The sequence below is a fragment of the Tetrahymena thermophila genome (genome assembly GCF_000189635.1).
Source record: "Tetrahymena thermophila SB210 genomic scaffold scf_8254563, whole genome shotgun sequence".
Classification (NCBI taxonomy): Eukaryota; Ciliophora; class Oligohymenophorea; order Hymenostomatida; family Tetrahymenidae; genus Tetrahymena; species Tetrahymena thermophila.
In genome coordinates, this window is record NW_002476334.1 from 200101 (window position 1) to 227200 (window position 27100).

At 23.6% G+C, this 27100-nt stretch overlaps 9 protein-coding genes across 9 annotated transcripts; 5 read left to right on the top strand and 4 right to left on the bottom strand. All coding sequences in view use genetic code 6, as the record gives it.

Annotated features, from left to right (window-relative positions):
* Nucleotides 1-1267: 1267 nt before the first annotated feature.
* Nucleotides 1268-3183, top strand: TTHERM_00600250 (apoptosis antagonizing transcription factor; the record flags this gene model as incomplete). Its single annotated transcript, XM_001032496.2, has 3 exons — nucleotides 1268-1845; nucleotides 1919-2021; nucleotides 2083-3183. 3 exons carry the CDS (start codon nucleotides 1268-1270, stop codon nucleotides 3181-3183), a joined length of 1782 nt encoding a protein of 593 aa, XP_001032496.2.
* Nucleotides 3184-3644: 461 nt separating this feature from the next.
* Nucleotides 3645-4078, bottom strand: TTHERM_000600259 (cation channel family protein; the record flags this gene model as incomplete). The annotated part of the gene is made up of 2 exons (XM_012798762.1): nucleotides 3961-4078; nucleotides 3645-3904 (listed from the first exon to the last, which is right to left on the bottom strand). The coding sequence occupies exons 1-2, from the start codon at nucleotides 3986-3988 to the stop codon at nucleotides 3645-3647; spliced, it is 288 nt and encodes a 95-aa protein (XP_012654216.1). The 5' UTR covers nucleotides 3989-4078.
* Nucleotides 4079-4445: 367 nt separating this feature from the next.
* Nucleotides 4446-9243, bottom strand: TTHERM_00600260 (cation channel family protein; the record flags this gene model as incomplete). The annotated part of the gene is made up of 6 exons (XM_001032497.2): nucleotides 4446-6157; nucleotides 6242-6629; nucleotides 6689-6869; nucleotides 6924-7310; nucleotides 7360-7964; nucleotides 8116-9243. The coding sequence occupies 6 exons, from the start codon at nucleotides 9241-9243 to the stop codon at nucleotides 4446-4448; spliced, it is 4401 nt and encodes a 1466-aa protein (XP_001032497.2).
* A 643-nt stretch (nucleotides 9244-9886) lies between these two features.
* TTHERM_00600270 (transmembrane protein, putative) lies at nucleotides 9887-10741 on the bottom strand (the record flags this gene model as incomplete). The annotated part of the gene is made up of 1 exon (XM_001032498.3): nucleotides 9887-10741. The coding sequence occupies one exon, from the start codon at nucleotides 10739-10741 to the stop codon at nucleotides 9887-9889; it is 855 nt and encodes a 284-aa protein (XP_001032498.1).
* Nucleotides 10742-11700: 959 nt separating this feature from the next.
* Nucleotides 11701-14625, top strand: TTHERM_00600280 (tetratricopeptide repeat protein; the record flags this gene model as incomplete). Its single annotated transcript, XM_001032499.3, has 3 exons — nucleotides 11701-13404; nucleotides 13464-13576; nucleotides 13632-14625. The coding sequence occupies 3 exons, from the start codon at nucleotides 11701-11703 to the stop codon at nucleotides 14623-14625; spliced, it is 2811 nt and encodes a 936-aa protein (XP_001032499.1).
* A 1476-nt stretch (nucleotides 14626-16101) lies between these two features.
* On the top strand, nucleotides 16102-16917 carry TTHERM_00600300 (transmembrane protein; the record flags this gene model as incomplete). The annotated part of the gene is made up of 1 exon (XM_001032501.1): nucleotides 16102-16917. The coding sequence occupies one exon, from the start codon at nucleotides 16102-16104 to the stop codon at nucleotides 16915-16917; it is 816 nt and encodes a 271-aa protein (XP_001032501.1).
* A 1319-nt stretch (nucleotides 16918-18236) lies between these two features.
* Nucleotides 18237-22422, top strand: TTHERM_00600310 (phospholipid-translocating P-type ATPase, flippase family protein; the record flags this gene model as incomplete). Its single annotated transcript, XM_001032502.2, has 7 exons — nucleotides 18237-18791; nucleotides 18949-19289; nucleotides 19352-19892; nucleotides 19957-20420; nucleotides 20476-21085; nucleotides 21142-21584; nucleotides 21732-22422. 7 exons carry the CDS (start codon nucleotides 18237-18239, stop codon nucleotides 22420-22422), a joined length of 3645 nt encoding a protein of 1214 aa, XP_001032502.2.
* Nucleotides 22423-23257: 835 nt separating this feature from the next.
* On the top strand, nucleotides 23258-24064 carry TTHERM_00600330 (transmembrane protein; the record flags this gene model as incomplete). Its single annotated transcript, XM_001032504.1, has 1 exon — nucleotides 23258-24064. One exon carries the CDS (start codon nucleotides 23258-23260, stop codon nucleotides 24062-24064), a length of 807 nt encoding a protein of 268 aa, XP_001032504.1.
* A 464-nt stretch (nucleotides 24065-24528) lies between these two features.
* Nucleotides 24529-26043, bottom strand: TTHERM_00600340 (diacylglycerol kinase; the record flags this gene model as incomplete). The annotated part of the gene is made up of 1 exon (XM_001032505.3): nucleotides 24529-26043. The coding sequence occupies one exon, from the start codon at nucleotides 26041-26043 to the stop codon at nucleotides 24529-24531; it is 1515 nt and encodes a 504-aa protein (XP_001032505.1).
* Between the last annotated feature and the right edge of the window lie 1057 nt (nucleotides 26044-27100).

Here is a 27100-nt window from a genome sequence, read left to right on the forward strand (position 1 = left end):
ATATAAATAAAAAACTCATATAAATATTATAAAAAATTATCCATCTATCTATAACTTATTTGTATATATACATCGCTTTTGTAAAATAAATATTTTCTTTATTTCTTTCTCTCACAATTTCGTTTTAATAAATATATTTAATAAAATCCTATCCAATTATAACATCCTTTTTATATTCCGACTCATTTTAGTTATATCTATCTATCTAACTATCTATCTATAGCTTTATTATCAAATAAATTTCTTTTAGAACAATTTAAATGATAAGAACAGAATAATAAACTCATAAGAATTTAATAATCATTAAGAGAAACTCACACAAATACTTACAATAAAAAATAAAATTATGGATATTTTATTTTATGTAATTTATTTTGAATTTCTAAATTATCTAAATAAATTTCTTTATTTATTCTTAAAATTTATGAAAAAAAAAATTGTTTTATCAAAAATAACAACTATTTTCTTTATTTCTTTTACCACAATTTCGTTTTAATAAAATATATTTAACAAAATCCTATCAAATTATAATATCCTCTTTGTATTCCCACTCATTGTAGTTCTTACTATCTATATACCTATCTATCTATGTATGTATCTATCTATAACTTTATTATCAAATAAATTTTGTGTAGAACAAATTAAATGCTAAGAATAGTAAAATAAACTCACAAGAATTTAATAATTATTTAGAGAAACTCACACAAATACTTACAATAAAAAATAAAATTATGGATATTTTATTTTATGTAATTTATTTTGTATTTCTAAATTATGTTATAAAATTTTAATATTTATTTGTTAAAATTAATCAATAAAAAAATTGTTTTACAAAAAATAACAAGTATTTTTTTTATTTTAATTTAAAATTAAATAAGTTGAAAATAAATCCATTTTTTTAATTAATAATGCTAAAAATAATTTAAACATTAAATTACTTCTCCAAAATTAAAATTCTATTTCATCTTTTTTTTTTAATGTGTTTTTAAATTTAGCATGCAAAAAAAAAATATTTTAAAAAAAATTAAATTGCAAAAGGATAATTAAAGTAGAAGATAGAGCAAACATATCTATTTATATTTAATTTTTATATGAGATGATAAGGAATAATTAAAAACTGAAGGGCTGAACCAATAAATTACATAGTCCTCAATTCAAAGAATTAGCTGATTAAATTTAGTAAAAGATAATTTTATCATATATTTAATTAGAAAATTACAATATAAAAATTATATAGATTTCAAGCTAAATAAGATAAGGTATTTAAATGAGCAAGTCCCATAGATAAGAAGTAGAGTAAGTACTTGGTAATCAAAGAGATTAGTTTTAATAAGAATATAACGAGGATTAAGACGATCTTGATGCTGTAGAATTAGACGATTAGTTTAAAAATGATGCTTAGTATAAAGAACTCATTGGAGGTCTTAAAAGTGATCAACCTATTATTGGTAAAAAATCAAGTAGAAATTTAGAAGATCTCCCCAAATATAAGGGAAAAAAAGTAACACGTAAAGAAATGGAAGAAATTGATCAATAAGATTTAATGATTAGTGATTCAGAATTAGAAGATGATGATGAAGAAGAAGATAATGATGTTGATAACTCCAGCTAGTAAAGCTAGTAAGATTAAGATTCAGAATAAAGTGAAGATGATAATGAAGAAGAATCTGAAGATGAAAAGCCTAAAGTTATTAAAAATAAATCAAATGGAAAAAGAAAATTAAGTAAAGAATTAAATGATAGCGAAGAAGAATCAGGACATGAAGAAGAAGGAGATGACGATGATGAAGAATCAAAACACTTGAAAAAAATAGCTAAAAAACTTGTTGAATAAAAGAAAAATAAGTAATTTTTAGCGATTTAGGAATTGAATTGCTAATATATTCTTTATACCCAACCTAATTTTATATAAATAAAGGACTTATTTGCAAGATTAAATGAATGTTGATGATATTATTGATGAGATAGATTAAGAAGATTAAGACCTTAAATAAGAAACTCAAAAATAGCAAGATGATGAGGTAAAATATATAAAAATCAAGGTTATTAGTATGTGATAAATACTTTTTTTTAAAATAATAGATGCAAAAGGCTAAGGCTGTCAGATAATAAATATAACTTTGGAAAGAACTTGTGTTTGTAAGATTTAACATGCATAAAAACTTAGAATTGGTTAAGAAGCTTCCTAGCCCTTAAGATATCGGTGGATTTGACTCTAAGGAAAATAATCAAAATAAAAAATACTTAGAATTAAATATTTTAAGAAATATTGATTTAATATAAAAAATAAGAGGAAACCTTACAGAAAAAGCTAATGGCCCTAAAGATCGTATCTTAAGAAAAAACAATATAAAGTTATTGTAAAAGTTTATCAATCACAATAATATTGTAAGAGATCAGTATGAAAATGAAAATGAATTAAACATTAAAAGTATGTGGTAGTAATTTGAGGAATCTTTTGACAACATGCACAATTGGATGGAAGAAAATATCCTTAAGTGGAGTCAAAAAACTTAACTTTTAAACTCAATTAATTTAAAACGTAATGGAATGAGTGCTCTTATTCATACTCCTATTGGATAAACATAGAAAGCCATGTAGCAAATTGATAATCTTATTTATAAAAGCTAGCTTAAGCGTACATCATTTAGAATTTTAGGTAGGGACATTTCTAATGTACAAAAAGAAACTGACCAAGAAATATTTGATGATAGTGATTTATATCATGAGCTATTAAAGGAATACATGACAGAAATAGAAGAAAATAAAGAAGTAGGCGAAGACGGGTTATTATTTGATTCTACAAGACTTTATCTTTTAGAAAGAAAACTCAAGCAATAAGAAAAGAAGTAAAAAATAGTTGATAGAAGAGCTTCAAAATCTAGAAAGATCCGCTTTGATGTTCACTAAAAATTAGTTAACTTTATGAATCCCATAGATAATAAAGAATTACTTGAAGGACGTAATGAAATCATAAAATGTTTATTCGGTAAATTCGAAAATGAAGAAGAAGAAAACTAATAATAACAAAATGAAAGCAATGAAAATGGTAGTAAAAATAAAGCAAACGGAAAATCTACAGACCTCAAAGAAGAACCTTCCTTAAATAAAAAACGCAAACTAGGTTCTTCTAAAAGTAAAAATATTTAAAATAATGATGACGATGACGTATAACTAATTTGATTATATGCTATTTTTTATTCTCTGTAATATATGTGATTTAAAATAAAATGTTTAGTAGATTAACTTTTTTTTTAATTTTAAAATGAAATTCAAAAAGAATATTTTCATTCAACTTTTAATTTTTGAAAGTGAAATTAACATTTTTGTGCACTATTTTGTTAAATAACATTTAAAATACCATTATAAATATGCTATTTGCTAGTCAAAGATATAGGTTTATAATTAAATTATTCATTTCAGTATATCTCATATTAAATTAAACATAATAAATTCTCCTTAAAAATATAAATATGAAATAAATCTAACTTTAATATTTTCAATAGAAGCTAAAGTTCCTTTCAAAAGAAAAATGATCATAAAAATTACATCAAAAAATTATATTTAAAAATCCAAATGATAGGTAGTTAATGTTATAATAATTTGCAAGTGATAAAAATACATAAAATGCATTAGAATGTTAATCATTTTTAATTCTAGCTATTTTATAAAGGTTTCCAGAAACGACCATATTTTTTAACTTTTTAAGGTTTTAAATGGAAAACCCAGCGCCATTCTTCTTCTTAATTTTATTCTTATTCCTAGGCCATTTTTTCCTTATTGACATACTTATGCTACAACATTTGCGCTCTAATTGAGATGAGTCTGTAGTATTCGAAATTCTCATATTTATAAACAAAATATCTAGAAATATTTCTGATTTTAGTTTTGTCATTAATGTAGACTAGATTTAAAATATATTTATTTAGTTTATAATAAAAATTTAAATAAAATAGATACATTATTTTAACATTCCTAATAAATTCATTTCTTAAATGTTTATTCTATATGCTAATGAAAAATACAATTTTTTCCTACGAACTTGTATGCCTTAAATAAAATACTTCAATCCAATTTAGATTTTAATTAAAAAATAATCTTTGAAAAAGAAGCATAAATAAATCTTTTTGTTCACTCATAAAGCTTATTTCTCTACATTATAACTAAAGTAGAATTTTAAAAGCACAACAACAAAAATATAAAAATTTATTAAGCTACTAAAATTTTATTTATTCTATGTCTCTATGAAAGGTAACTATAGCATCAAAATTTTAATTTAAAAACAACTATTTTAAATAAAAAATAAATTTAAACAATATGAATAATTTAAATTTTCTACACTTTTATATCTACAGTAATACTCATAAAAAATCCTCCCTGAGGAATTTTCAGACTTCATAAGGCCGAGGGTAGTAGTTATACAATATTTTTATTACAAATGCCTTTCATTAACTATTTTTTTCACTATTTAATGTATTTTTTATTTGAATTTACATATATTATTCATTATTTTAATCATAAATTTGATTGTTAAAATCGTCTTATGCATTTTTATTATAATTATCATCATCATAGTTGTCAATATCATCATCATTATCTTGTTTTTTCAATTTATTATTAGTTTTAACTTTTGATATTGGAGAAACTGAAAGCTAAGATAATTTTTTTTTTAATGAAGGAGACGATTCATGAGAAGATTATGAAGAGGATGACGATGAAGAGGAAGAAGAAGATTTATAAGTCTACTTTATAAGATTTAGAGAAATTATTTTATTATTTGGCAAAGAAGTTCTTCTTAAGCTTTATTTTAAATCAATTGAACGAGAATTATTTGAACGAATATTTATGATATTTGTCGAATCTACTTAATCTTCTAAATCTGCTTAGGAACAGTTTTCTTAAACACTTTTAATGGATTTTAAATCAGATTCAATAGAAGATCTTCTTTTATTTAAGTTTTAGAACTTGATTCCATTAAATTTATTTGTATCTATTTAAAAACTTTTTAATTTTTAAAGCTTAGGTTGAGGACTTGCATTTTCTTGATTAATGTCTTAGTTAAAATCTTAAGATGCAGAATATTTTTTTAATGCATAATCAAGGAATGATCTGGATTTTACCATTAAAGATTTTCTCCTAAACTATTGATTAAGTTAAATTATTCTCTATTTTTGTTGCTTCGAATAAGGTTTGCTGTTATATTTTTTTTAGTTTATTGTTTAATGATAAACAGAGTTAGGACCTGAAAATTCTTATTTTTATTTTTCAAAGATGCATAGATCATCATCTAAATACTCACATGACTTTAATATATTTGCATTAGAAGACTACTAACTTTATTTTGGTTTATTGCTAGAGTCAAATATAAATGACTACGAATTCTATCTTAGAGGAGAGTGAATTAGCTAATTATGCAATAAATTTGATGATTATTATGTTAATCTCCTGGTTATAGTTTTAGATTTAACAATGTTTTTAATGTTTTTCATCACAATTTAATTAGAATATTTAATGACCTTGTCAAAATTAAATTTAACAAAATAAACACTGAATATTTTTAAGCGATCTAAGTCTTCAAGCGATTCTTTTATTTTGAAGTTATTTAGCAAAGACATGTTGTTTTGTTCAGTTTTTGGGAATAGCTGAGTGTTTGAGCTACTATGTCTGTAGGAAGGTGTGCTCTAAGGATGCTTGAAAGATTCTTTCCTCGAAATTGATAGATTGTATAATTTATTCAGAGCTTTATGCGACCATTATGGTGAAGATTCTGCATACTATTAATCACTCTCATAATTTTTTGATTAGTTGTGAAATGAATGAGCTATAACTTTCTCTAATGTAAAGGTCTTTTAGCTTTCAGGCTAATGTTTAGCACTTTCTTTTTGCATATGTGCAGCTTTATCGGATTTCCGTTTAGAAGAAATTCTATTTTAAAGTTAAGGAGATGTAGAAGGAATCTAATTATTATTTTTATTCTTTGAAATATTTTTTCTTAAAGTTGGGGTTGACTTCATTTCATTATTGCTGGAAGTAATGGAATTATCATGTAGCGAATATGGAATTTAATTCTACTCAAAATGGTTAATTTTCTTCTTATTTTTGAACTGAGAGAACTAAAAGTTCTTAGATTATCTGTACTGAGCCATTGGTGAATCTACTGTTAATAAAAATTTAATTAATTAATGTCTTAGAATAAATTTAATTATTGCTAATTTTTGTTTAATAAAGTTTTATTTTTTACTTTCTTGGGAAGGATCAACAGTGCCATTTATTATTTATTGATTTGGTTTATTGTATTTCAATTTTTAAAAATTACTCAAAACTCCTCCTTTTTTTGATACTGACTTATTTTAAGAATCTTTGTAAATTTATAACTTATTAACTGAGCTAGGAGATTTTTCTATAGATTATATTTTATTTTAGGTAGGTACTTACATAAATGTTATTTAATCATCCTAATTGATATGATCGAAATTTGAAAATTAAATATGAAAATCTTGTCCATCAGATTGCTACTAGTTTTCTTTTTTTGAAGTAAATGATTTAGGACTCTCTTTTTTTTAAAGGTTTTCTAAATTTTCTTTCTCCCTTCCTACACTCATTTCACTTTCGCTCATCAGCTCTGAACTCTATATAAACATATTTTTTATTGCCATTTAGAATAAAAATAATAGACAAATAACTTTACTTCGTCACTTTTGATTGAATTTTCATATTCTTAGCTGCTACTATTTTCATCAGTATACTCTTATATACAGTAGTCATCCTAAGAATCTTCTGTGCTTTATTTAGCAAGATATTCTTAGTTTTTTTCGATAAAATCTTGAATTTTATAAGTATTTCTACCAAGCTCATTAAGGGCTCTTTCTCTAATTTGAAATAAAAATTAATGATGGTTTGTTTAAAAAGAGTGGAAATATTACTTGAATTATTTTCTTCTATCTTTTTTTTGCCTTTACTGATGAGTAGAATATTCCATTTTAATAATCTTATATTTGTCTGGTATATAATGAATATATGGACATTCAACATAACTATGTTTAGTAGAATTATCACAACAATAACACTTTAATCCAATTTTTTCGTACTATCCAGAGCTAACTAGATCTTTAATCATACAAAACGATTCATTATCTTAAGGGAATTCTTTGAGTAAATCTATAAAATCTTGTCTACGAATATAAAGCAACTTTGTAAAATCGAGACTTCTTGCAGATATTTTTCTTTCTGTACCTGTAAAAAAGCTTTATTCTCCAAAACTTGATCCCTTTTCTAAGACTTTGAGTGATTTGTGTAGTCCACTATTATTTCTATAGATAGCATTTAAAATAAATAATTCAACAATTAAAATAATTTTACCTTTTTTTCTGATTAATTATAGTAAACAATTCTATTTTTCCCTTTTCAATAAAATATATATCATGATGGTCTACCTAATTCTAAGAAAAAATAATTTATTCAGGTGTGCAATGCATCTCTTATATCAACGGAAGAGTTTTTTAAAGCAGTTTATCAGTAAAATTATAGTTGAAGATAGGAGAGTCTTTTAGAATAATCTTATTCGCTTCAATCAACAGTCTCTATTTTAGAGTTTCTGAGAGCTAAGAAAGAATTTACTATTCTAATTAACTTTTATTCTATTTGCTTTCCTTCCAATAATAATCTAAGTATTCTCTAATCTAGTACTGTAAAGAAAAACTAATATTTCTTTACTCCATATAATTATTTAGAATCATAAAATATTTTTATGATTGTCTACTTTAGCTTTAGAGCTCTTCAAATATGATACCAATCTAATTTAAAGCGTAAGCAAATATACCACATGATATAAGCATTATTATAATTGTTATTAAAATTTCTATATAATTAACTGGAACTATATCTCCATAACCAACTGTTACCATTGTAACAGTGACAAAATAGTAAGCCTTAAGATATATTATGTACCATTCTTCATCTTGTAACTTTAATTTCATAATTATTTTAAACAAAAAATATTAAAATCAGTTTTTAAAATAGAAATTTTATTTTTTTAATTAATTTTGTTTTTAAATTATAATAAAAAAAAATAAGTATTTATCCTTAGCTAAAATAATAAGTGAATGCTTAATTTACTCGACTGTAAGAAATCCAATTGTTCTATTGACCTGTATTTTCTCCTGTGTATATCCAAATACAGGAAAATATATGTGTAAAAATGAGTGTTGTAGATAATAATTTGAAAAGCTAGAGCAGATTGAGTGCAACATGTTACATCCTTATAATTTCTTCTAATTTGCGAAATATTCTCGTAAAACACCTTATTTTACAAAAGAAGGAAAGGAGAAAAAAGCTAGTTATGCTAACTGAATTCTAATGCTTTAAAAAATAAGCTATAAGAGGTATGATACTCATCAAATCAACGAACAGCATATTTTTAATGTAATTTTGAGCGATTCTAGTCCTCGAGGTAATCAATTCACCTTTTTCAAAAAATCCTGTATTAAAGTTAACAGCAATATCAAAACTTAGTATAATAACTAGCGTTTTAAGAAAATAAATACTGATTATTTCTTCTAGTAAAATATTATTAGATAAATGTATTGGAATAGTAAACATAAAAGTTATTATCCCTATTATTTGAAGCATATCCCATGAAAGTTTGTATTTATTTTATGGTTAAAAAACAGGAATAAACTTTCTTAGTCTATCTAATGTTTTATTGGTGGTTTTTTTCTAAGTTTCCTCTATAAGTTATTGACTTTTCTCTAGATTTTTATCTGTAGATTTATCATTTATCAAAGAATATTGTTTACTTTTCAAGAATTAGAATCTACGAAGAGGTAGATTATTAATAAAGTTTTTTGCAATCTTTTTCATTTTAAGTTGGGCAATAAGGTTTAAAAATTTATTTGACTTTTCTTTTTCATCTTGTTAAGATAAATCTTATCCAATATTTTAATTTGATTGTTGAAAATTTTAAGAATTCTACTAAGTGTTTAAATATTATGATTAGCTAGTCTTTTTAAACTATAACTGACTGCCATATATTTCTTATAAGCTCGTTTTTTTATTTGGCTCTGTAAATACTTCCTCATTTTATTAAATCCCTTGCTCATTAAATATCCTAAGCCTAGCTATACTGTTTTTGTTTTTCAATGATACCGATTTTTTAATTTTATTCTTCGAAGCCATTTGCTATAAAATCTCCTCAGAAGTTTATCTCTTGACTTGCAAAGGCTTTGAGCTTTCTGTTTCAAGCATGGTGAAAAAATAATATCCTGGAAAGCTAAGCGGTACTTAAATTTGACTTTCTAAAGTAAATTTATTGTTGCTTTTTACTTATCAATGCAAAATTAACTTTTCTCAATTGAAACAAAAATTTTTTTAGTATTTTCTACTTAATATGTTAAATTTAAGTATTAAATATTTTGAAAAATAGCAATAATAATAATACAAAAACAAAGTGTAAAATCTAAGTTACTAGACTTAATCTTTATATCGCTAGAATGAAATATATTTCGTGGTACACTCAATATTTTACATAAAAATATCAGTATGGAAAATAATTATCAAAATATTATTAAAATTTATGTTAAATTTCTAAATGAAATCGATAGATACAAAAACTGTTCATCATAAAACTACTAAAGAAGTAGAGATTAATTTGATAAAATTAAATTTAAAATGTAATAAATATTAAAAAGAAATTTTTTTTTGAATTAAAGCTATCTATCTATCTACAGTTAAACAAATTTATATTTTTTCACATGTGAATTTTAATTAATTAATTGATAATGAATAAGTAACTATAAAATAATTTAAAAGGCTATAAAAATATTTAATTATAATAAAATATAAAAGAACTAATTTAAAAAGATATCAGGTTATTCGTTTGCTAACTTATTCAATATTCTTTAAAAAGTATATCAGGAGATTGATCATTGTATTTAAAAGGTTATACTGATAAATCGTCAATAAGTTATTAAAATGTTTTTTCTACTTCTTAAACCTTCTAAGCAAATTCAGGATCTTCTCTCCTGTATTATATAGTAATTTTATCAAATGTTTCTCTAGGAGAGCCTGGACATTAATCCAATCCTTCATTTATCAGAAGCTCTCTTTTAGTTTCAGGTATCTATAATTCCCTATTCTTTTTAAAGAATTTTGGGTTTTCTAATTTCATCTCTACTTCTCCTTCTTCTTTCAATTCCTAAAATGCCTTTATATATTTTTTAGCTACTATCTTAAAGAACTTAGTATGGATATTATAAATCTTTTCTTTAGAAAATTTATTCAATACACTTTGATCAACATCCATATTTGGAGGAATTCCTTGACATGAATTTGAAAATATCTCTTCTATCTCAGTACTAATTTAATACAATTAAGAATCGTTAACAAAGTCAATTTCTACAGCATGATTAAAGTCTTCTAAGCTAATTTCAAATTTTGCACACAAAAGTTTCTTGATGTTTTCTACATAAGCTCTTGCAATTTCAGCTATATAATCATCGAATGATAAATTTGGTGGTAAAGAGGCACCTAAATCAAGCTATTTAAGCAATCTAACTCTTGTTTCTATGATCTGTAAAGAAATGTTGAACATCTACTTCTTTAGCTCTTTACATACATTGATAATAACCTATCTTGGAACTTTATAAGTTACTGGTTGTTCTTATTTAATATAAAAATATGCAAACAAGCCTCCTAATGCTAAGGCTGCTCCTCCAGCTATTAATCCTAATTTTGATTTCTCCATTTTTCTAAATAATTTTTTGATAGTAGTCTTTTAATTTGAAAATTAATTTGTTCTAAAACTTTCTAAATCAAGATATAAATAAAAACCTTAAACTAGAAAGTGATAGATATATAGTCAGATAAACAATCTAGGTATTTCCTGATATTAGAACTTAGAAATATTTAAAATGATTAAATAAAATCTGATACCTTTTTTTTATCTATATATTCTAATAAATATTCTATTTTAAGTAAAAAACTAAAACTCCTTCAATTGAGCTATTTCTATGCAAATCTGTAATAAGAGATTTCAGTACTGATTATAGTTTTATTTCAGTATTTATTTAAAAAATTCAAGATGTTAATCTTTCAAAAACTTAAGTAGCTTAATAATTTATCTTTATTTCAATCTTAAGATTTAACTAAAATATTTATTATATTTTAAATCTGAATGTCATAAAACAAATTATATAAAGATGAAAATTATAACAAATAAGATTTGTTAGACTAGTTTTAGCTATTATTTTAGAAAATTTAATCTTTATATTTGAAATAAGCAAAAAAATTTAGACATATAACATATAATTTAATTATTATAAATATTATAAATTAGCTATTATTATGTATTAAAATTAGAATAAAAGAGTTAACTAAATTAAAAAACATATAATTTAAATATCATTCAAATGGACCTAAAAATTTAAATGGAACTTTGAAAACACCAAAAAAATTGATCTCATCAAGCTATTTGTCAAGAAAATAGCGAGAATTGAATAATTAACTATTTAATTTGCTTTGGTCTATATTGATTGAATAATCTTAAAAAATTAATACAATTTGAAATACAATCAACTTTATTCAAAAAATTTTAAATAAAAAACAGGTTTTTAAACATATTTATAAATTATAAAAGTAGCAGTAGAATAAATAAAAAAATACTATTTTCAATATATTGATTGGATCAAAATATTTTTCGTTAAGATGTCTTTCTAATCAGAAAAAGAAAACTTTATTCAAAACTTAGTTGATAGAGCTAGAGGGAAAAATTATGATTCTAATTCTACTAAGTCAGAATTAACTCATAAAAATATGAAAGGAAGTGAAGATGATTGTCCTTATTTATAAAATAATAAAAAAGCAAAAGATGTTACTAAAAGCTAAAACTTACCCTTGCAAGAAATCGAAGATAATTCAAACTTAGATACCTCAGCATCTTCGAATACACTAATCCCAAAGAGCCATCCTGTTATAAAAAATAGATTTAATGATTAAGATAAAGAAAAGTGCCCATTTTTCAAAATGTAAAAAAAATAAGATGGTAAAACAGAAGACACCAGCAATTAGAATGATTAGGAATAAATAGAAGAGAAAAAAAATTAAGAAATCTTGAGCAGCTCAAGTGATGATGAAAACGGAATTCCTAAGCGTCCAAAAGGAGGATGTCCCTTTTTACCTTCAGAGAGGAAAAAGAATCCTGGATTAGCCCATGCTTCAGAAAGATTCAGTACTTTTTATTTGAGCAGATATTCTTGCTATTTAGAAGATGACAGCATGATATCTTTAAGAAGAGACTTTAAACGTATTTTAAATGGTAAAGCCTCAAAAAATAGAAAAATTTTTGACAGCTATCCTATTTATTTAAAGCATACACTCTTCCATGAAGAAGAATTTATGAAAAAAGTTAGATAAAAAGAAGTAGTTGAGAGATTCTTGGTATTTGATAAATACAGAGAGAGAGGAAATAGGCTTTTTAATAAATAAAAATACGAGGAAGCTTTACGCCTTTATGAAAGAGCATTAAGTTGCTATAGATGGCTTGAACTAGTAGATTCAGATGAAGATGAAAAATAAAAAGAAAAAGAAAAGAAATAAAAAAAAAATGATGTAAAATAAGAACAAAATGAAACAAATGCTTCTAAATGTTAGGATATATTCGAAGAAAAAAAAGAAAATATAGTCACATAAAGAGTAGCACCTAAAAAGGAAGAAGTAGAAACAGATTTAAATTAACATAAGGAAAAAAGTAATGAAGTTCAAAAAAAGACATTAAGGCTTAAGAAAAAATTCAAAGAAGATAACGACGACGAAGAATAAAAAGAATAAAAGAATAAATCTGATGATAGCGAAGATGAGTGCGAACGTGATGATGAATAATAAATTAAAGAATACAAAAACAATGATGGTATGTCTTAAAATAAAATAAATGAACTTATTCTTTCAAGATAACAAGATATCCTTGAATAAGAAAGGTAAAGATAAATGATGCTTTCTAAATTAAGAAAAAGCAAAGAAGCTAATGGAGTAAATAACAGCGATAGCGATGATAGTAGAAAGTTAAGTGACGATGATGTTGAACATGCTCAAATGAGTAATTAGGAGGACGATCAAGATGATGAAACTGATGAAGATAAAAAAGAGCTTGAGAGAATTTAAAACGCTTAAGAAGATTAAGCTGATGATGCTAAAAGTTTATCTGTTGAGGGGTTTGATGATGGAAGTGATAGAAACTTTTCATCAGAAGAAGAGGAGATAAATTTTGAGAAAATAAAAGAACAAAAAAAAGATCCTGATGAGACTGTCATCTTTATGGATGAAAAGGAGAAATAAAAATTGGTAGCTGAAGAAATGTTTTTAAGACAAAATGAAAAAGAAGACAAAGAATTTAGAAAAAAATATCGTCTTTATGTAATTAAAAATAATAAGTTTTTTTATTAAAATTTTAATTTTGTAAATTTTAATAAAAGTTAACAAATTTTAATGATGAAAATGTTGTTCTTCGTGATGGTGATGAATTAACAGATTCAAATGACATAGATTTAAGGTTTTCAATGATAGTAAACTCCTGTCTCTCTATTGGGTAATCTTGTTTTTTGTGTTTAACTTTTTGTTTTAAATATTTCTTATTATAAAAGTGTTTGCTTTATGATGCTCGGAAACTTCAAAGAAGCTATGCAAGCTTTTAAAGATGCAAGAGCCCTTCATAAAAAAGGAAGCATACCATTAATCAGAATGGTTTAGTGCAGGATTTATAATAAAGCAAGTACTTATCAAGAACTGCTTGAAGCAAAAGAGTGGTTCAATGAGTCTCTTGAATGTAAAAAGGAAGAAAAGGTGTTTAACAGTGGACCTGCATCTTTAGTAGTCATGAACATTTTGAATCATGAAGCATTTTATGAGGAAATTCGCTAAAGACTGGAATCTAAAATAAATTCATCAAGAGAAATAGAGGAAGAGAGACTAAGAGAAATGTTCGAAAGAGTAGTTGAACTTAACGAAATAGAACAAGATATGATTTAAAGAGGTATTGTTCCATCAGAGGATGAACTAAATGGTATTGAGGTAAGAGAAAAAGAGATGGAGGAAGAACTCTCGCAAAGCATAGAAGCAAAATACTATACAATAATAGAGTCTTAAATGTTCTCTTAAAATACTAAAAAAATGGAAAATACACTTACAGAATTGTAGAATTACTACGAAACTTACTAAGTAATGCAGTACTATAAAAATTTAGATTTTTAGAATTATGAAAATCATCCTATAATGAAAGAATTGGCAGAGGAATACAAAGTAGATATGTTAAGACAAAAGAATTAATAAAGATTTTCCAAGCTTAAGCTTGAAAACATGAAAGAAACTTTTAACTCAGTAGAATATAACTTCTAAATTTATAAATGGGCTTTGGATGAATACATAGAAAAGAAAAAGAAATAATTAGATAAAACTCTTAAAAAGTAAGAAAAGTAGCCTAAGACAAAGATGGATAAAGCTAAATCTTTTATATCAACACTTTTTGGAAAGTAGTCAATATTTTAATTCTTTATCATATTTATCATATTCTACTTTATAGTTATCATTTTAAGAGCTACCTAAATAATACCATATTCTTATGGTCCAGTTAAAAAGTGAATATTAATTAAATTTAAAAAAATTAATATATCAAAAATGCATTTTTTTTTTGAGAAATATTCTGTCACTATTTCACAAATTTCTTCTTTGATTTCATAAGAATCCTTTTGTTAATAAAGGTGATTCTTAATTTCAACCAAAATCTTTTAGATTAGGTTGATCACTTCCCTTTGCTAATCATTATAACTCATTGCATTTTTGATAAAAATTTTGAAAATAAAATGTTTAAAAATATAAATTTAGATATTAATTAATTAATTTTTTTTTGTTTATTTCATATTTTATGTTTGTATTCAAAATTAATTCTTGAAAAATAAGTGAGACTTAGACTCAAATTAAATTAATATTATTTATTTTTTAAAATAATGCTAGATTATTATTTAATCATAAATTAAAAAGGCATGAAACATTTTTGATATCATAAATACCTTAATTTGTTTGCTAAAACAAATTATCAATTAATTTATTTATTTATTTATTACTTAAATAATAAAAAATATTCAAGTCTTCTTATTAAAAAAGTAAATAAATTTCAACTTAAAAAATTCACCAAAGCATGTTAACTATTTTAATTATTATGGTTTGTTTGGTTTTCTAAAATTTCACAATTTATTTATTGTGTTAGCAAATTACAAGGTCTAGTTTTGTTATGAAAAGGTAACTTTATTTAGAACGCATTAAATACAGTTTCCCTATTTATTGATTTAAAGCATATTGAAAGTATGGTTACACATTTTTTAGTTAAATTGTGATGTGTATTTATCTGTAATATAAGATAAAAAATGCCTCTGACTTTTTAATTTAAGGCAAAATTTTTGAGATTACTCAGTTCAATTGGTAAAGTATTAAATTATTGAGATAAAAATACGCATCAAAATAATCTTAAGCAGTTTTGGTAATATAAAAATTGATTTAGTTTTATTCTGCAGTTATAACATTTATATTACCTAAAAAATAATTAAAACTGATTCTAATTTTATATTTGATTACATATTGCTATTTATAAAGTTTGTAATGTATTTTGATGTAATTAATGAGCTCTGATAACTTATCTTTTGGTTGAATCACACAATTTTTGGGAAAAAGAGAATGTTTCTATTCAAAAAAGATCGAATTAATATTTCAATTCAGAATTCTCTTGACTTAATCAACAAAATACGTAATAGACGATTTCTCTATGATAAATATTTTTATTTTCTAAAATTAATTAATTATGTTTAGATGTTATGAGATATTTGTAATAATTATAGATTGCTTAACAAAATCAATAAATAAAAATTTTTTTAATACATTTGTTTTAAATAAATAATTTATGAAGTTTCTTATATTTTTTGAGATAATTTATAAAAATATTTATTCAAATTTAACTAGTTGCTAAAAAAGATATTCATAAATGTTAAATTCTAAAAATAATCAATCTTCTATTAATTAAAATAATCGAAAAAGTAGTTAATAAGTAGAAATACAAAAAAAAATATGAGTAACAATTAAGAAATTTTCGAAAAACAAGTTTAAAGTCAAGATTTATAAGAATAAGAATGTAAAAAGAAACCTAAGAAGTTTTTCGACATTGACAGTTTGCTTAGCAAGCTCATAAAGCGTTTAATTCCTTAACAGCTAAACTAAAAAACATAGTTTTGTAAGCATGACTGTGGGTGTAGTGAAGAAATTATAAAGTAAACCCTCAAGTCTTTTTTGCTTGGTTATAGCGTTATAGGAGCAGTTGATATAATCGCATTAGTTTTAAAATCTAAAATGTTAAAAAAGAACCCATTTATTTTGTTTGTAACCTTGGTCTCTAGTAAAAATATTCGCTTTGCCTCCTTCCCAGCTTTATATACTCTTGTGATGAAATCACTTATGTGTGTATTGAGAAGAATTTTTAAGGAAGATAATGGCAAAATATGGTTTATCAGTGGCTTTGTAGGAGGATTCTTGAGTTTACTGACAAAAGAAAAAAATAATCGTTCAATGTGGAGTCTTTTCCTTTTAACTAGAGCGTTTGAAACATTTTATAGATATCACATAATTTAAAAGACTATTCCTAAATTTTAGCTAGATTATGTACTAGTGTATTGCTTGATGATTGGCTTCACAGTAAGTGTTTACTTTACTGAACCCTCTTGCAATTCAAGAGGTCTTCATAAGGCATGGGAAAACTTTTCATGCGAGCACAGTGGAGACTATGGAATTCGTAAAATTTATATGGGTATAATGAATAAAAAATTGCAAATTGATGGTTTACCTACTGATGAGCCAGATAAATTTATAAACTGGAATAGAAAATTTTGAATTATAAAATAATTAAAACACTATTAAAAATAAAAGTATTTATATATTAATTTATCAAAAGTATTTTAAAATAAAATAAAAGAGTTTTATTTTACTTTCTTTTATCTATTTTATATTAAAAAAAGTATTTTGTATGAATTTCAATTATAATTAAAAGAGCAAATTTGAATATTTGATAATAACTAAAATATTCTAATTCATCAAAGCTAATTTTAGAATTAAGTCTAAATAGAAAAATTTATTAGTAAAATTAAATTAATATTTTTGCTAATATTTAGTTAAAAAATGAATAAAATTTATTTGATGAATTTAAATAAATGCTTTATAAAATTAATTATATTATTAATTGTAAAATGAATTCATTCATATTCTTTTATTATTAAATGTTTCACAAGTAAATTTTTTAAAATTCAATATACCTTTAGAAAAATACTTTTAAAAAATCATTCTTATCTTATTAAATTAAATCAAAATATTATAAAAATATTTTTTAATTTCTATTCTATGGTTTGATTAAAATTTACACAGTTATTTATTCTAATAAAATAAAATAATTATTTATTTAAAAAAAATTTTTTTTATAAAGGAAGGTTAGATTCTTAAATAAATTTTATAATTTTTGTTTAAATTATTTCAAAAAAAATGTTAGTTTAATTTATTTTAATAATAAAAATGGCTTTTTTAAAAAAGAATATAATTAAAAAAAACTTCGAAAACATATGTCATATGAAAAGATAAAATTTTATCTACACATTTTGATATGAAAATGTAAGTAATAAATGTTTTGTTATATTAGCATGACTGATCAGCAAATTTTGAAAAAAATAAAAAAAATCAGAAACAAAGTAAGAAAATAATTAAATAAATAAATTTGGGATGAATTGAATTTAAATATTTTCTTATTTTTATTAAAAATAGCAAATATTTAAAAAAGGATTACATTTTTCTTAATAGATATGTGTAAAAAATATATTTATGTAAAAAGGATATTTATTATTATTTAAATATTTTGATTGCTTTGTTATATGTCAGTATAAACAATTAATAAGAGAAACATTTCTAATAGGTAAGAAAAAATAATTTATAAATAGTTATTTAAGATTAAATCTTACTTGTAAAGAAATATCTTTAATTTTAGCTTAATACTTATAAAAATTCTATAAGATAAAGCAGCAATCAATCAATTATCAAAAATTGGATTTACAGTAAAACTTATTCTTGTATTAATTTGGATAATAATTTTTGCAAAAGTTAATTAATTAAAATTAGTATTTTGAATAAATAATTTGCTAATCTAGAGGAAAGTGATTTAAACAAATATGCAATAAGACATGCAAAACACGGACAATATTGTTGATGAAATTTAAAAATCCTACCAAAATTAAATAGAAGAATCTTATTTTTTTTGCTTAAGGAGATAGAAAGTTAGAGATCAAGATAAAAGAGCTATCTACTTAGGAGTTCCAGATAATTAAGTTTGTGATAATAGAATTTAAACATCAAAATACAATTATATTACATTTATACCTAAAAATTTACTTGTATAGTTTAGCAAACTTGCAAATATCTACTTTTTAATTATTGGAATATTTTAAATACTTCCTTCAATTACAACGACTGAGGGAAAGCCTATTGTTTATACACCTTTAACAATTATAGTTGTTATTAGTATGATAAAGGATTTTATTGAGGATAGAAAAAGGAGAAAATAAGATTAGTTTGAAAATCAGTCTGATACTAAGAAGCTCAATGTAAAAACAGGCTAATTTGAGAAAGTAAAATGGTAAGATCTAAGGATAGGCGATATAATATAAGTAAATTTAAATGAGAGATTTCCAGCAGATATTTTGGTGTTATCTAGTACTAATCAATATGTAATTTCTTTATAGACTTATTAATTAAAAAGTTAATCAAATTATTAGTGATTATCATGTGTAAAAGCATTGATTTTTTTATTTAATTATTTTGTAAACTGGATAAAAATCTTATAAAATCTTATAATCCATTTATTTTCTTTTATTATTTATAAAGGGAATTTGTTACATAGAAACAAAAAACTTAGACGGTGAAGTCAATTTAAAGCAAAGATAGAGTTGTGCTCCTAATTTATTTCAAGATGAATAGTTTACATAAAATATAAATAATATTGGAAGATTTTAATTCATATATGAAGACCCTAATATTCGTATTCACAGTTTTAATGGAATAATGATTGACAAGCAGGATACAGACAGTTAATAAAATCAGTATCTTCTATCTTTATAAAACATTTGCTTAAGAGGTTGTACTCTCAAGCGTACTAAATCTCTAATTGGGATTGTTATTTATTCTGGACATGATTGCAAATCTCTAAAATATGCAAATAGAGGACAGTAAAATTAAAATTTATTTATTTATTTATTAAAATAAAAATAAAAAATATTTATTTTCATAGGTACAAGTTTGGCACAGTTGAAAAATTAATGAATAAGATGGTGCTTTATGTATTTATTATATTGGTTTTAATAAGTATTTTCTGTGCATCATACTACACTATTTGGTACAAATAGAAAAAAGATGAGCTTCCATATTTAGTTATCGGAAAAAGTGATATAGAATCTCACCTAGTCGTTAGCTTTTTTATTAGAATTCCAATGTGGATTTTATTACTTAATCCCTTTGTTCCTATATCTTTAATGGTAACACTTGAAATTGTAAAATACCTTTAAGGCTAGTTGCTGAGTAAAGACAAAAATTTTGTGAACAGCATTAGTGATGAATTAGTAGAAGTAAATGGTAGTAATTTAATAGATTAGCTTGGACAAGTAAAGTACATTCTAACTGACAAAACAGGGACTCTAACAGCTAATATTATGAAATTTAAGGCTCTATCATTAAACAGTGTTTGTTATGAATATAATTATTAACAAGATGATCATGGAATTTTAATGAGCTAGAAACTTATTGATCTTTTAAAAAATGCTTAAGAGAATTAAGTATTTTATTAATTATGATTTATCACTGAAATGCATATTTTATTTATTTATTATTAAATTTTAGATAGAGTACGAAGCACTTATGTGTATGAATTTATGCCATGAGCTGTTAATAGAATAATAAGAGGGAAAAAGATTGTATCTTGGAACAAGTCCTGATGAAGAATGCATCATGGACTTTTGTGTTTAAACAGGTATTTATTTAGAGAGCGTAGACGAGCATAAAGTGATGACTATTTATGATTCTATCAACGATAAGAGGCTTTAATTTAAGATAATAGCCTTGCATGAATATCGTTCGGATATTAGAAAAATGTCGATTTTGGTTTAAAATTTATAGACAAAATAATATAAAATTTACTAGAAAGGAGCTATGAACACAATATTTCAATGCTGTAGATAAGATTAAAAAAATAAAATGATAGCTGTTGAAGAGCATTTAAATAATTTCGCTAGCAACATGCTTAGGACTCTTTGTCTCTCATATAGAAACTTGAGTGAAAATGAAATCACAAAATTCTTTGATAAGTATTTATCTATTAATAGCTATAAAGCAAATCATTTATTTTTAAAAATATTTAAGGAGGAGCAAAGATCTAGAAGGTGGAAATTTAAATATTCAAGAAATGAATGATGGTCTGTTTGCAGAAATCGAAAATGAACAAATTTTGATAGGCGGTACCGGAGTTAATGATGAATTTGCAGACTAAGTTGTTCAAACTCTTTCTAATTTAAAGTAAGCTGGAATTAAAATTTGGATGATTACTGGAGATAAAAGAGAAACAGCTTTGAGTATTGGTATCAAATCAAATATAGTAGAGTAAGGTGTTGAATTAAAAGTTATTTAAGATGCTACTGAAAGCATCATTAATGAATAATTAGTAATTAATGAGCTTAAGATGTTCGAAGATTAATTAAAGTAATAATAAAAGTTAAGCATAGGTATCTCTGGATTAACTTTTTATGGAATTAATATATCAACAAATACTGAAATAAAACAAACATTTAGCTACATAATGAAGCATGCTGATTCAGTCATAGCATATCATTTCACTCCCAATTAAAAAAAATAACTTGTAGATTTAGTTCATAACATAAGTCCAGGTCAATGTGTATTAGCAATAGGAGATGGAGCTAATGATATTAATATGTTATAGGTTGCTGATGTCGGCATAGGAATACGTGGAAAAGAAGTAATTTTAATAGTAAAAAGCAACTATTTAATTAGTATTTTATAAAAATAAATTAGGGTAGAGAGGCAGCAAAAGCTTCAGATTTTTCAATTGCAGAATTTAAACATTTAAACAGGCTAATACTTTATGTAGGATAAGAGGCTTATAGAAAAAACAGTCATCTAATTTTATTCAATTTTTATAAAAATCAAGCTTGGATACTTGTTTATTTTTGGATCAATTTTTATTCTGGTTAAAGTGGTTAGTATGTTTACGATTAATGGATTTCTCAATTTTTCAATTTATTCTACTCATCTCTTCCTATCATAATTTATGCTTTGTTTGATGAAATCCACCCTTCAAATTAATTCTTTAAAGCTATACAAACTGATAAAAATATTTTAGAATCAAGACCTCAAGATTACAAAAAATTTACCAACAATCTCATATTTTAACAAAAAAATTTTTGGAAATGGTTTTTCTATGGTTCTTTCCATGCACTGATAATAACTTTTATCTCGTAAAACAATCAATTCTATTGATTTTATTTATTTAGTTACAAAAAATTAATTTAGTATTAGAAAAAAAATATAGTAAATTAAATTTTTCTACAAAATTTTTTAGTTTTTAAATTCATAATTATAATTTAATTTAAAAAAATATTTAGATTTTTCAGTGTTGGGGATAATTCTGATTAACATGGAAGATAAACGGATATATTTTATTAAGGAATGCTTGCATTTACTTGTTGTGTTATAGTTACAAATTTAAAGGTGTAATAATTGCACTAAACTCACTGTTTTTTGAACATATTTTTTATATATGCGAGTATTGCTTTTTATCTATTAAACCTATTTATTGCTAGTAAGATAATTAAAATAGAAATATACGAAGTTTATTCACGCTTATTCTGCTAACCAAATACTTACCTTGCTATAGCTTTATCAATAATGACTGCATATGGGGCTGATTCTGCATATTAAGTTTTTAAATAACTTAATATCCCAGAAAAAGCTTAAATTTAGGAGCCATTAAAAAGCAAGTAAAGTATTAGATTTAGTTAAGAAGAAAAAGTGGTATGCTAGGAAATAGATATTGAAGATATGATAAAAAACTATCCAGAAAATCGCTATAGTAGTGGCTTGCATGAAAAGCTTATTTCAAAATAACAACAACAATTAAAAGATTTAAGAATAAGTAATTAATCTAGTGCTAGTATAAATAAGGCTTATGAAGAGCCATATGAAAACGATATTGGTTTTTAAAATTTATTATAAAATTAAAATTCATATGCTTAATCATCAATCAGATATTCGAATATCCCATCCATTAAGATATAAAGAGTGGATACATTATGAAAATTAAATAAAAAATTAATTTAAAAGAATTAAAGGATTTAAATAAAAAATATTTAATAAAAAAATTTTTAAATTTTATATTAATTACCAAATATATTCTTTGTAATTATTTAAATGTTTATTAATTATATTACTAAAAGTAAAAAATTTAAAATATTATGTTTATCATTTATTTTATATATATTTAATCAAAAACCAACCACTTAATAATTAATTTTTAAAATTTTTCTTAAATTTAAATTTAGATTTAGATCAGATAAAAGCATATTCATAATTAATGAAGTTATTTTTTATTTATTTAAACTTTTTGTTCCATTAGATTTGACAAAGAGATCAAATATTTTTTTTCAATTTTTAACTAACTAACTAATAAATGTCAAAAATTTTGTGGATCTATTGAGAGGTAAAAAAATTTTTTTACATAGAAGCATGAATTTTTTTTTACAATAACAATTTATATTATTTTCTTGATTTAAAAAGTTAGAATTTGCAAGTACTTACAGTAACTTCAATAATTTGGTAATTCATTTTGATGTTATTACAGAGTTTATTGACCACAAATTAAATTAGATCTGATAATAAAAGAGATATTTGTAAGTTATTACACAATATTTTGATGATTTAAGAAGTAGAATGATATTAGGTTTAAATGACACCAAATGATGTATTGGCTTATTTTTAGGGCAACAAATAAATTATAAAAGTGATTGCTTCTAATCCTAATAAAGCAATTAATATACCTTTAAATTATAAGCGTAACAACAAAATAGATAAAAAATAAAATAATTCAATTTTTATCAAAAACTAAAAATTTTAAATTAATTAAGAATTAAAAATGGATCAAAATTGCGATACCAAATAAGACTTTTACAATAAAAAACAGAAATAGATTTTTAGCAAATATCCTATTGACTTTGACAAGCATTTTAAGAACTTGTTTCTAAGACTAGGATTAGATGAAAATTGCTTTGGAAAGACTGAACACTGTAAACATCCAAACAGCTGTTTTGTCGACATTCTAAAATACTCTTTAAAATCTTTTTTAATGGGATACTCAGTAACAGCAGCTATTGACATTATAGTTATCCTTGTTAAATAGTTTAAAAAACTAAAGAGTAACCCTTTTTTTCTACTAATCACACTTATCTCAAAGAAGAATATTCGTTTCGCTCTTTTTCCAGCACTTTATACTTTGATTATGAGAGGATTAACATGCCTACTTAGAAGGATTTTTAAACAAGACAATAATAAAATTTCTTTTATAAGCGGATTTATTGGAGGTTTACTTAGTCTCTGGGTAAGAGAAAAATAAAATAGAAGCATATGGGCTTTGTTTTTGATAACAAGAGCTCTTGATTCTTTATATAGATATCAGTTAATAAGAAAAAGAATCCCTAAGTTTGATTTAGACTATACATTTGTTTACTGTTTAATGATTGGATTTACTGTTAGCATCTATTTTACAGAGCCCTCATGTAATTCAAGGGGATTACACAAAGCTTGGGAGAATTTCTCATGTGAAGACATATCAGATTATGGAATAAGATTTATTTATAACTCTAAAATGAATAAAGAGCTAGCAATCAAAGGTATTCCTCCTGATGAGCCTAATAAGTATATAAACTGGAATAGGAAATTCTGAATATTTATTCATAGTTTCATTGGCATTAATTAATTGAGTATTATTACTATCCTTGAACCAATTAAGTTATTGGGGAATAACTTCACAATCTAATTACTTCTATCTATCTATAAATCTATAAATAAATTATGTGTCAAAAGAAGTTAAGCCAAAACCCTTATTTATATATAACCATATTAGTTTACAGATGAAAAAATAAAAAGTTTACTTTTTAATTAAATTTAAAATTTAATCCTTAAACACTAAATTAAATACTTTATAAAATAAATTATTTTTTGAGATAGACTTTTTTTAAATAAAAATTTGATAAATTTATGTTTACTTCTTAATAAATATACAAATAAATACATAAGTAAATAATTAATTGATTACTTTTAACATAAATAATATTTCTAATTTATCTTTTTTAAAAATAAGTATTTATATTTTCTATTTTTACTCCTAATATTTTTAATTAAATTTCTTCAAAGACAAAATACACTTAATATTTTTGGAAGTACAGTTCCCTGTAAAGGCTCAGCTTAGTATCTTTCTCCGTCTATAGAATATAAACCACTTTTACTTGGATTTATAGGTTCAATTCTAATTGATCTTACTTTTTAATATTTGAGGTCATATCCTTTGGCAACAGTTTATTTTTCTTTATCAAAAAATGAGCCATTATCTAGAGCAAGGGCAGTTTTAATCATTTAAAATCTGCTTTATTCATTAGTTAAATAAATTAAATCAAATAGGCCATCGTCAACAACTGCAAGTGGGAAACTCTGGTATTGTTCTGAAACCCAAGGAAGATTGCTTAAATAGAAGAAAGTAAATAGCTAATTCTTTTCTATTTTATACTTAGACAAATCTTATTCAGAGATTTGTTAGTTGATTTCTGGTAAATTTAAATCAGAAGAGTTAGAGAAGAGTATGTTTGCAGCATATTTATTTAGGAACATCAAACGCCAAAATCCATAAACTTCAAAACGTGTTTCTCCTAAGAATCGGAGACTCTCACTTCCCAAGTCTAAATCAGAAACAAAGGTCCAGCTTAAACTTAAGAATGAGTATAATCTTTTAGAAAGTTGGAAAGGGTGAGTGCTCTTATTAAAAATATTTTCTCTTTCAAATTCAATTAAATCAATCTTTTTTGTTTGATTCTTAATTATAATGAATGCAGCACATTCGGGAGTGTTATATTCTCCAGAAATATTGCACATTGTTGTTGGTAGGGCATTTCCACTTCCTCCATGGATACCTCCGATAGGCATTTATAGGCACTACTCGCGATCTGACCTTAGTAAAAGAGCATTTACAATTTCATGAGGAGTTCCGTCGCCACTAACGCTTACTATTCCATAGTAAGAGAAGAGTTTTTCTGAAGATATTTCATATAAATAATCGAAGCAATGGAGGCGATAGAGGGTTTCTACTACATGATAGCTATGTCCTGAAATTTCAAAGAGATCTTTTACTCTATTAAATACTTATTAAGCTTATCCTTTCCCGCTATGAGGGTTAACAAAAATTAGCAATTCCTTTTGAACTCTATTGTTACTTACAATGTTTATGAACAAGCTTGTTTCTTTTTACTAAGAGAATTCCTAAATGATGTATTTTACTTCTTACAAATCTATTGATTTAACTTCTCCAGTTGGTAATACTTGTTCTACGTTTTCTGCTTAATTGACTGTATTGAAAGGAAAAACTTCTTTGAATCTATTTTCTATTTTCTTAAACATTCTTTTTTGAACTCTTTTAGGGAACGAAATTATGTCAATTTTCTTATTTTATACAACTGCTCCAAGAAGATCTCTCCATTAAATTCCTTCGCTTCTTCCATCCTAATATTCGAATCTAACAAATGAATTAAACCCTTAAGAGCTAATTAAGCAAACATCTACTTTAACACCTTTTTGATCTTGTAACCTAAAAGTGTAGAGGATAGTATCCTATGCATTACTCTTTTATTCTTCTTACTATATCTACATTTCCATCTTTACTTACTACTTTTAACTTTATTTTATGATTTAATCAAGATTGTCTTTTATTATAAAAAATTTTGTTCAAAACTACAAATTTTAAAACAAGGCATATAAAAATCTAATTACATATCTGCGTGATAATTTTTGAAATAAACCAAAATCATATCTAATATTATTTTTTGTTGAATTTTGTTATCCAATAATTTTATTTACTTTTTTTCTTTGCAATAAAAAAAATATTTTATCTAATTATGTTTATTTTTTGCAAAATAATGAAATAATTTAATCATTTTATTTTAAGATAAATGAAGTCAAAAGAAAATAATTTTTATGATCTCTCTTGTAATTAATTGAACCTTAATTCTAATTTAAAGATTTATTAAGTGATAATAATATTTCAAAAATAAAAAATATTTTTTTATAAAAGCATTAAAATTTTTTATAAATTAATTACATATTTGATTAATATTTTTGGAATTATCTTAAATCATATCATCTCATAATATTATTTGTTGAATTTGGTTTTCAAATAAATTTATTTATTCTCTTTTGTAATAAAAAATATTTTATTTATTGCAAAAGTTGTGAAATTATTTTAATTTCTGGTAAATGAAATCAAAAGAAAAATATTTTATTGTGTTATTTTAAAATTAATTGGGTCTCTTCTTTTTATAAATTTAATATTTTTAGAATTAATTACAAAAAAAAAAAGAATGTTTGAAAATCTAAATATTTATTTTTCCAGTTAATCTTGATTAAATATTAATGAAAAATAGATAAAATATTAAATTGATGAATAAATAAATAAAAGTGCTTTGTTTATAAATTTATTTCTGCAAAAAAAAAATTTGATAGGTATCTAAACGATTGATAATTATTTGTTATTAATAAATTATAATTCAAGAAGAAGGAAAATTGGATGATTAAATTTTTATTACTTTTCCTACTGAATGCCCATCTAATTAATAAAAAATAAGATTAATTCCGCGATAACATTGCTATTAAAAAAATTTGTTATAGCTCGTTTGTTAGTTTTTTCGCGTGTATAATTAAATCTAACAACAAAATT